The sequence below is a fragment of the Microchirus variegatus genome (assembly GCF_963457635.1).
Source record: "Microchirus variegatus genome assembly, chromosome: 7".
Lineage (NCBI taxonomy): Eukaryota > Metazoa > Chordata > Actinopteri > Pleuronectiformes > Soleidae > Microchirus > Microchirus variegatus.
In genome coordinates this window covers 11,232,268-11,242,825 of record NC_139808.1, presented here as the reverse complement: position 1 = coordinate 11,242,825, position 10,558 = coordinate 11,232,268, and the positions used below count along the sequence as shown (strand labels likewise).

At 39.4% G+C, this 10,558-nt stretch overlaps 2 protein-coding genes across 2 annotated transcripts; both read left to right on the top strand.

Moving 5' to 3' along the window:
- Positions 1–499: 499 nt before the first annotated feature.
- Positions 500–1,501, top strand: tshba (thyroid stimulating hormone subunit beta a; the record flags this gene model as incomplete). Its single annotated transcript, XM_083892737.1, has 2 exons — positions 500–661; positions 1,232–1,501. 2 exons carry the CDS (start codon positions 500–502, stop codon positions 1,499–1,501), a joined length of 432 nt encoding a protein of 143 aa, XP_083748863.1.
- Positions 1,502–4,529: 3,028 nt separating this feature from the next.
- Positions 4,530–9,720, top strand: slc25a55a (solute carrier family 25 member 55a). The gene is made up of 10 exons (XM_083892501.1): positions 4,530–4,604; positions 5,461–5,571; positions 5,769–5,894; positions 6,273–6,328; positions 7,495–7,585; positions 7,675–7,793; positions 7,934–8,135; positions 8,228–8,382; positions 8,473–8,548; positions 8,635–9,720. The coding sequence occupies exons 2-10, from the start codon at positions 5,552–5,554 to the stop codon at positions 8,792–8,794; spliced, it is 1,005 nt and encodes a 334-aa protein (XP_083748627.1). The 5' UTR covers positions 4,530–4,604; positions 5,461–5,551; the 3' UTR covers positions 8,795–9,720.
- The last annotated feature ends 838 nt before the right edge of the window (positions 9,721–10,558 follow it).

Sequence of the window (10,558 nt, the reverse complement as noted above, 5' to 3'; positions counted from 1 at the left end):
AGGGTTTTTTTCTGAAAGGGAGTAAATTCCAGGTTAAACTGTAACTTGTTCTTCATAAAATTCACTCCCCCCCCAAGCAGAGACAACACCTTTTGGTGCTTTGTGACATCTAGCGGCGGCAGCTTCAGACACAATCGGGTACACAGTAGCTGCAGAATCCGTTGCGTCATTCTTCTTGATGTTTTGGACTTTGTCCCTGAACGAAATCATTAATTCATGTCATTTTACATAATGGAAGGAAGGTTTAGCTCTTCCTGTTGGTCACAGATAGATGATAAGTGCAAGATATGATCATGGGGATTATATAATGTCTGTGGAGCAGGGATGGTCAGACTCAGAGCATCATCAGGGCTGCAGACCACAGTGCTCGTTTAGGTGACCATCACTTGCAGAACAAGCAATACCCTATCTACAATTTTCATTTAAAATCGTATCATTGCTGTTATCTTCTCTTTGTCTCGTATATTCCATGCAGGTCCAAAATCGGGTTGGACTCATCATGGAGACTGCTGTATTTAACTGCTGGCTCCTTTTCCTGCTCTTCAGCCCAACAGTTCCCATGTGTTTACCCACAGACTTCACTCTGTACGTGGAGAAGCCAGAGTGCGACTATTGTGTGGCCATCAACACGACCATCTGCATGGGATTTTGCTACTCAAGGGTAAGAAGAATACCAGACCAGGGCCCCTGAAATTACTTGTGCTGTTGTTTTTAGTAAACGCAGTGTATGATTCACATCTTTTTGACTCACTCTCAGTTTGGCATAGAGCTTGGTTTAAGAAAACCCTGTTGGTCTCATGAGATTTGGCTGTGAGAATAGTCCATCTGAGAGTTTACTGCTATTGTTTACATATTCTTCCTTCTTACCCCTGTTATCTCCAAAATATCCAAAAATGTTAACTAATCTTGAATATAAGATGTACAACACTTAATTTTAACATTTAAATGCCTTTAAACATATGTTTATTACACAGCTTTTCAGATTTGCAACATGCTAAAGGTTTTTTATTTTTTATTTTAGACAATCGACATCTTTGTTTTGTTGTTTGTAAAACAAAGAAATACATAAATTGATTGATCTCTTATCGGCCGTCGGTTTTTCAAAAAAGGCAGATGCCGATATCGGCATCGATAATTGGTCTCAAACAACTGTTGCACTGCTGTATCTGAAATAAAGCTCAGAAAGAAATGAGTTCGGGACAAGTCTCCTGTGTTTGTGTGTGACTTGCAGGACAGCAACATGAAGGGCATCCGCTTCCCTATCCAGAGAGGCTGCACCTATGACAAGGTGGAATACCGCACCGCCATACTGCCAGGCTGTCCCATGGACTCTAACCCTGTCTTCACCTACCCCGTGGCTCTCAGCTGCCACTGTGGGGCCTGCAGGACTGACAGTGACGAGTGCACACACAGAACCAGCACGGACAGAGTGAGGTGCAGCAAACCAGTCACACGTATCTACCCATATCCTGGTCAGAGCAACTACATGACGCCTTTCTGACCTGTTTTCTTTTGTTCTCAACCTTTCCTTCATTTGTTATGAATATGTCTGTACTGTTACACATTGTATTGTTCGTTTGTTGGCCAACATGTCCGTGCTGTTCTCAGTTTACAAACAGGATTCCCCCTGGTGTGTGTTTCTGATACATCACAATGACAATGTGCCCTAGTGTGTGCGTGTTTGTGTGTACAATTAAAGGTGAAGTCTCTCTAAATAGCTCCCTGACTACGCTGTGCTTCATTCAAACACGTCAACTGCTGGACTGTGGTAGCTTTCTGTGTTTAAACGCATAACAAACGCGTGACTGTGACGCTCCACACTGTCACCTTGGGAAAACTATATTTGCCTCCGGAGTCATCCTGGAAATCACATGATTGTTTTCACAACACCGCTCATGAAATGGCTTTTCACTGTTCTCAGTGTTGAACCCAAAACGTGTCATGACACACATACACACAGAGGAGTCAGAGGGTAACACCAACCTCAAATAAAATAGTCACAGCGGAATAATTTTTCATAATCTCAAGATTAGTTTGTGGGATTTTCCCATTGATAAAGGGAATTTGGAAGGACAGCTGCAGATTATAAATAGCTCCGTCGCTTAGAGTGGAAGAATGTTGAATAAGTCCATCATGGGAATATGTCACATGCTTTCTTCTTCATTTGTTTTCTAAGATGTTATTATGACAAATCAAACAGGCCCTAACACCCGGAATTCATACATAAAACTGTTTGTTACTGAAGGTGTACTTCCTGTTACCAGTAGGTGGCACAATGACAAAAAAAAAAGAAAAAAGAATAGAGACTGTGTGCTATTCTTGCAAACAAGTCTTTAGGCCTCTACCATGGTTGCCACAGTAACCTACATAGGATCAAAGGAGGGTGGGGGCGGAGTCCGTCGGGGTGGAAACCTGCTAGTTTGCCTGAAAAATGAAATAGAATTTGTTCTTGCATCATATCCATTCATAATACAGTTAAATTAACATTCTGTTTGTATGTATGTATATTCAGAATGTAGATCATCTTCTTTAAAAGTAATTATTTTCTTGGTTAGAATTCTGAGCTTATGAACATAACTGATCAGAATATAACAAAGGTATTTAGAGACAAGTAGAGTTCAGAAAGGTCACTTTCATCAGCCAAATGGGAAGAAGGAAAAACTCCATCTCCATTTAGACAAGACACACAAATCTTCAAAAAGAAAAGATAATTACATCAACCCTTGAAGGCTTGACTGAAACTGGATAATATCCGAGTGAAATATGGATGGAAACCAAAAGAATGCTGACATGCTCCGTAGCCTAGAGGAAGCAACCTGTATGGCAACCTGACAGAGTGCTTGTCAGCATTGCAGTCAGCTGTTTAAATATTTTATTTATAGATCTCATATATTGTTTGGTTCTTGTTCATACTCTTGTAAAATAATGGGGGTGTGTGAACTTCAATGACTCCTTTGCAGAGAAAATGAGTCAAAAAACACGCCTTTGACAAAAATTCCAATGAAAAATCCCATCATTCTCTGTCCTGTCCACTTCTTACACTAGTGAGCAAATGTATTTCAGCAGCTGGAAACAAGTCTGCTAGTCCTAAAACATGTAGGGTGTAAATGTCATTGTCTAAAATAGACCATGTTAGAGTATATAATACATACATCATAAGAACCATGTCATAAGACTAGAATACAACACAATACACATCAACCCTGCAAAACTAATGACATTCCTTGCCACACCTGCAGTTCAGATGCTAATTCGACTGCAACCACTTTCACTCATTTGTTCGACGTGTTTCACTCATGTCTACCAGCAATCAGACAACCAAACTAAATGTCACTTATTTCTGCCTCAAACAAACAAATACAAATTTGGCATGTCTAATTGTGCAGTTCTAATGCAAACAAGTTCCCCTCTTGCCATTGTGCACAAACACACACCTACATTTCTACAGCTATATAGGACAAATCGTCCATATGCATACTGCTATAGCAACTATACAATCCTATGTTGTAGCAGGTTACACCCTCATCTCTCAGCAGCACTTCACCTCCCCTATCTAAAAAAAAAAAGGAAAGATGTTACACAATCTTTTGACTTGAAGCCATGAAGCCAAATTTCATGGGAAAAGTAGCTCACCACATCAGGAACTAGGTCAATGAGAATCAACTTCATGGCATGTTTTCTATACAATCTGTCAATCGCCTTCATAGTTAAAAGGGTCGGATAAAACCACCCTCGCAATAAAATTGTGCAAATATACCCTGTAATACTGTAAATCTGCAGCTTTACAATGACTGTGAGTAACAGCCATTTGTCAGTCTCCCTCATGTTGGAACTTGTTGCACTGTATCTCCTAATGTTAATAAAGAGTAGGAGTGTGATGCTTCTCTGGAATAAGAAACTGCTGCAATAACTGCCAACTAAGATAGAAGACTATTGCTTTATTTATTATTTATTTATTTATTTATTATTTAATACTTTTTCTATAGGCTACTGTAAGGAAACATTGTGTCTCCAGCTGTGTGTGTGTGATCTCATGTTTCTTTCCACCACTGGGTTAGAAAAATGATTTAACATCGTCTGTAGTCAGACAACAGAGGACAATAGAATTGTGTCATTTTACTGGTGAAGCCCGGAACATTCCAGAATGAATTTCAGTACTATGATCTTAGCCCAGAGCCCAAAGTGGCACCAATGATGTCACTGAATATAAAACCTAATTTATCCGTATCTACTTAAGCACTGGTGTTCGTAGACTTAAGATAAAATACTCAAGAAGAAGAAGACAAAGGTGCCTATCATGTTACACCGTTCGCCGTCTCTCTTTGCTGATGTATGATTGGCGGATCAGTTTGACTGACACACGCGTTCTCCAATGAAACAGAGCGTATGTCAAACGTAGCCAATGAAAGCATCGTATACACAGGAGATAAAACATGATTGGTTGTGACTCGTCGGAATTGTGGAGTTGGGCGTGTTTCGCCCCGCCCACCGGCTTAAACTCAGTGGAAATTTCCTACCTCTCTGCTGTGCCTCTGAACCGTGCTGCTGTAGTTACTCACAACCCGAGAGCGGAACGACTTTCACTCACAAAGACAATATTTTCGGTGAGTCTAAAGCTTTTAATACATAGTTTATGTTTATGTGATAGTTTTTAACATGGAAAATTTCCTCTCGACTGCGTGCTTGTTCGGTTTTGACAGCGGTTTTTCCACTGAATGGGCTTCTGTACTCATGCGGCCTTGCTAACCTCATCAACCGTTATGCACCAAACGTTAAACGTTTTATCTAAAGGCTGCGTGCAGCTTATTCTATTATTATTATTTTTAACCGTGTTATTTTCAACAACTGTCTGAAAAACACACGTGTGGATAAATTCTCGTGCATTTAAAAAAAAAAAAAAAATTGTCGGAAGCCTTTTTCGTAATGTCATGCAGTGACAAGCACAAAATTATGTAAATAATTGAATCACTCTGGTTTGGCTTGGTTATCGCGTGTGATTAAACAAAATGTTTGTTCTGAAATATTTTGTTAAGGAAAAAAAAAAGTTTTTCTAACGTTTTAATTCAGTACAACGTAACATACTCGATGCATCTGTTATGCAAGTACTTGATCTGCACTTATCAGAGGAAGCGAAGCATTTGTTTACTTGAATGGCACTGACGGCGATTATTTTAAAACCGTAAACATTGGGGGGCCCAAATTGTAAAACTTAAAAAAAGAAAAAAGGAAGTGGGGAAAAAAGGCGGCCCTGCCCATATATGGTGTTTCCGGTATGTGAGCCAGGACACACACTCTCGCTGCACTACTACTCGTATTACAGAAATAGAGCTGCAGCATCACGGTCCCGTGACTCTGAGCAGAGCCTGCGCAGTGTGGGCGTGGCCTGTATCTACTTAAAACCTGCTCTGCAATCTTCCAGTTTATTCCGAGTAACGGATGCTCACTGTTATCTCTGTCTAGGACTCTACACATCTGTGTTCCACTGAAGAACTCTGAACATATCTACTTCGCTTCTACTTCTTCTCGTATCATCACTTATTTCAAAGTCATCATGTCTCAGCAGCAGATCAGGTAAGTCTTATACCCTTGTTTTTAGCACACTAAAGTTAAAGCTGCGACTGAATATGTGTAGGTTTGTAAGAGCGATAAATACTGAATAGATTAGTGGGCTCTTAAGACTTAAAACTTTTTTATGTTGTTTGATGTTCAATAATTTTACATTTAATAATTATATTAACACTTTAAATTTCTGTTTTGTTTCCTTTCAGTCTCCCAGCCAAGCTCATTAATGGAGGTATTGCTGGCATTGTTGGTGTTACCTGTGTCTTCCCCATTGACTTGGCAAAGACCAGGTTGCAGAACCAGAGACAAGGTCATCAAGTCTACAAGAGCATGTGAGTATATTTAGTGACGGCCACGATGACAATTCTCTCTGACAAATCTACTATGCCCCTGTGACGTCTGTCATCGCTCTTGCTAATCCCAAAACAAACTTGCTGGGCCATAGAATGCATTTGAGTCATTCCTCCATTGGTCAATGGCGGCTATTCACCCCTATCATTCCTTTCCAGTGAGGTGGCCCCTCATTCCTAAAACAGCATTTGGAGAGTGGAAATGTACTGCTCTCTTTAACAGTTTAGGACCTGCATTCCCATAGAACAGGCTCAATAGCTCAACCTCAATTTTTGTGAAATACAGAATATCTGCCGTGAATTATTTTTAATTTATACAATATGATGCTTGTCAGTAAAGTTTTCTCTCTTGTTCCATAGGATGGACTGCCTTGTCAAGACAGTTCGATCGGAAGGCTACTTTGGCATGTACAGAGGTAAGATTTGTACATGTTTGATTTATGCACAACCAGGAGACTAGAACACATAGATGAGGATGAAACGTATATATACTAAAGGGTACACACGATCTTAATACATTGTGGGTTTGGATACAGTCTGTATTAAGTGCATGGTGGGTTCCTTTAATTGCATCGACTACTGTATGACTGTGAGTTGATTATGAGAAGGAAAAGCTAAAAGCTGTTCTCATACAAAGTGGGTTTGTAAACTTTGTAATGTAGCATACATGCAGTCGGTAGGAAAACTGTTTGAATGATGAGTTTATTGATTTAATGAAGAAACACACAATTCATATCTTGTAGACCTAGTTTTATATGAGGAAACTGGAGACCTTGTTTTTTTTCTTGGCCTCTGTTTTTGTGAGGAATGCTGTTTGTTTGCATCTGTGTTTTTCATATTGCAGACTTCGGTCCCCTGGGATATTGAAGGCTAGCCGATAAGGCGCAGCCACGCTGGAGGCAAATCATTAAATGGTTCTTACAATATTGTTCATTTAAAACTATAGGCACATGTTGTTGTTTTGCCATCTATTTGTCCTGTAACTTGACTCCTTGTCAATAACCCCTTTGTTGTCTCTTCACTGTCCTGTCACATTCATGACAAATCCTTCATTATTATTATTGATTGTGCACTTGAAAGGCTTTGGTCAATCTTTTTAAGCTTTTCCAAAGCCTCTTCACACAGTGTATAGTCCTGGATTATTTCTGTCCTTCCACTAACATCTCAGCATTTCTGTCATCTTTTATTTACATTAACCAGTTCACTTAGACTTTCTGTAGTCACATCTCCCTAAATGTTTTCTCCACATAAAGTCAGCCTTGTTACAAACTGACTTTCTACACTTCATTCATGTGATGTTTGCTTTGTCCCATTTCCTTCCTCGTCTCTTGTCTTTTGCTTGTTTCTCATTTTTCCCTCTGAAATTTAAAAAATGTGATGTCTTTGAGATTTTGCTGTCACATCTTTTGTAATAGAAGCTACTGTAAATTGAGCTTATATTGTTTATGTGTGTTAATCAGCTGTATAATGGAATAATTATTCTGATGTAATGACTTTGACCAGGAGTGTTTTTTTTGGTGCATGTGCTAAATAGAACTCAAGATTGTGACACCAGTGCTAACTGTGCATTTGTTTTTTCTAGGCGCAGCCGTAAATTTGACACTGGTTACCCCAGAGAAAGCAATAAAGCTTGCTGCTAATGACTTCTTTCGCCATCACCTTGCGAATAACGGGTGAGTAAAGGCAAATTGCAAAATGGTTTAATGAAAGTACAATGAAAGTCTGAATTTGTTTGACTAAGTATTTCTCTTCAATGTAACAGAAAGGGACTGACAGTGTTCAAAGAGATGATGGCTGGTTGTGGTGCAGGCATGTGTCAGGTCATTGTCACAACTCCCATGGAAATGCTCAAGATACAGCTACAAGATGCAGGCAGGCTTGGTGAGTGGACTATAAGCCTTATTTCTTAATATAAGAAATAAACAGTAAACACAAGACGAGTTACTCGGCTCGCAGCCAACCCCGACCCCACTATCACTCTTTATATTAATGTATGTTGGTTTTTTTTTCTTTGCTCAAAGCGGCCCAGCACCAAAAACCAGTCATTATGTCTTCCACAAAGCTTGTGACGAGCACCAACACGATGCTCAGCCGCTCCTATAACTCTGGCACGGTGGTGTCCGCTCCACCACGAGCCGTGTCAGCCACGCAGATCGCTAAGGAACTGCTTCAAACCAAGGGTATCCAGGGGCTCTACAAGGGACTTGGGGCAACACTGATGAGGTAAAGACAAGGAAGCGATTGCTAACTTGTGAGACCAGTTACTCAGGGTCTGGGTTCCAGGCTGAAACAACTCTTTTTTTCATTTCTTTCAGAGATGTTCCCTTTTCCATTGTTTACTTCCCTTTGTTTGCTAACCTGAATCGGTTGGGCAAACCAAGCCCCAAGGAGTCCTCGCCATTCTATTGGGCTTTCCTCGCTGGCTGTGGAGCAGGATCTATTGCGGCAGTGGCTGTTAACCCTTGTGATGGTGAGTTTCACATTTCTCAGGCTTAGTAGAATCTCTTGTTTGCTTAAACCTGATCTAAATATCTGTTTTATCTTTTTTTTTTTCCCCCAGTGGTGAAGACAAGACTTCAGTCTCTGAACAAAGGCGCCAGTGAAGAGGCATACAAGGGTGTTGTGGATTGCGTAAGGTAAGACCTAAGTCGTGATTACATAACATGACATATGTTACATGAAAATGCTGTGTGTTAAGAAACCATGTCTTCTGTGTCTGCAGTAAAATCATGCAGAAGGAGGGACCGTCTGCATTCCTAAAAGGTGCAGGATGCCGGGCTCTGGTTATCGCTCCTCTCTTTGGAATTGCTCAGGTTATGTACTTTGTTGGAGTTGGAGAATATATCCTGGACAACTCTCCTCTGAGCCTCCTGTCAGCATAAACAAACCATAATGGTTTACTAGCTATGCATAGGACCTTCTGGATTCAGAGGACTGAACAAGTGGCAGCTTAAAACCACCAAATCATAGCAAATTAAACAAAAAAAACCCACACATAATCCTATTTGACAAAGTCAAAAAGGTGTTAGGCCCTCAAATTTCATCTTGTGTATGGTCCGATGCTATGTTGCACTTAAATTTATTTTAACAACCTTTTCAATAGGCTGTGGCCAATGTTTGCTGTTAGCCTGACTGTGATGAGGGACTGAGAGTCGCAGTATTATTCTTTCTTTGTCCTGAGACTGTCCCGTTTAGTTTCCCTCTGTGAGGGGAGGGGAAGCTCACTTCATCAAAGAGCTGTACATGTTTATGTGTTTTCCTCCATCGCATATTATGTTGTATGTGTTGGTTGAATTTGTTAAATATAAAAGTTTGCCGTGTTAGTTTTGTATGTTTTTCTATTGCCGTCTCATGTTACATAACCTATGCATTTGGTCAAATGCTTCTGATTACAGACTCAGTGAGGCCTTGCAAATGGATCTGTTATTATTTTTATCCTTTTTTCTTTGCATTTACAGCAATGCCTTGTTTACCTGTTTGATATGACTGAGCATGAACCTTCCATGTGATGTGGGACCATACGGTTTGTCAAAACCATGAACAGTGTCCTGTTGAATACTTGATCTTTGTATCTTAACATCTGCAAAAACTTGATGCATACATGCACATCATTTATTATCTATGTTATGTTTGTTCACTTACCATCAGTGTAGATTTAAACATGCGACTGACAACCCACCACCAGTAGTTTTTTTGTTTATGCCTTTTATTGGGCATTTATCTGTGATTAAACAATGCTTTTGGTTAAGCATTATTATAATAATCATGTGAGAAATGACTGTGGTTGATGGCTTTTTGTACATTCTGTCCATATAAATATATATTCATTAAAATTTGCAATGTACTCATTCTGTGTTCATGAATCATTGACTGAATGGATTAACACCATAACTATGTAGGCTTATATACTGTGTAAACTATGTATTATTGTATGTCTATTATAGTTTAGCCGCATTAAAATAAATTATCTTTTACAGTGTCATGGTTACAGAAGAATCCCTTTCCTGTGGTTGTTTAGTATTCTATATACACTGATCAGTCACGAGATAAAAACAAATTAAGTACATTTATTTAGAGGTATACGTTCATATACCTCCTTCGTAGTGGCTGTTACTTTCAACTGCAGACCACGTTTTCAGCTGAATCCGACAATAATGGTCTGAATAGATCATAGATTACGTTCTAGCCAAGAAGTTTATTGTGAAATGATTCCAAGGTTTATATATATATTTTTTAACTTGCAGGGGTTCCTTGCTGATAAAACAAATGAGAATGCACAGCCACATGGTGCAACAGCCCCACCCAGTGGTCTGATTGAATTTGTGAAATTTGAAAGTTTTGTCACAGTTCAAAGTTCGCTTGGTGTTTGCTTTTGTTTTTAGGAACAGAAATTAAAGAAAAAAAAAAGTCTATTTTATGAACTTAGCACAAATATCGCTACTAAGTGATATCAAATGAATCCTAATTTTGACTCAACAATATAAGAAGACAAAAAAACAATAATTTTGTAAAGCCTGAAGATGTGACCTATAAACACAGGATGTCCATACAAGAAGTTGTGTATTATTTCTGCAGCAGTTTACCAAGGGTGCACCTTAACCCTAACCCTCCAAATTAACATAAATCAGTGCATTTTCAGAAGAATA

Bases quoted from the DNA above. Each gene is read 5' to 3' on its own strand.
- slc25a55a (XM_083892501.1), top strand. From the start codon at position 5,552: ATGTCTCAGCAGCAGATCAG. The intron at 5,895-6,272 runs GTGAGTATATTT...CTTGTTCCATAG, and splicing joins CATCAAGTCTACAAGAGCAT to GATGGACTGCCTTGTCAAGA. The intron at 6,329-7,494 runs GTAAGATTTGTA...TGTTTTTTCTAG, and splicing joins CTACTTTGGCATGTACAGAG to GCGCAGCCGTAAATTTGACA.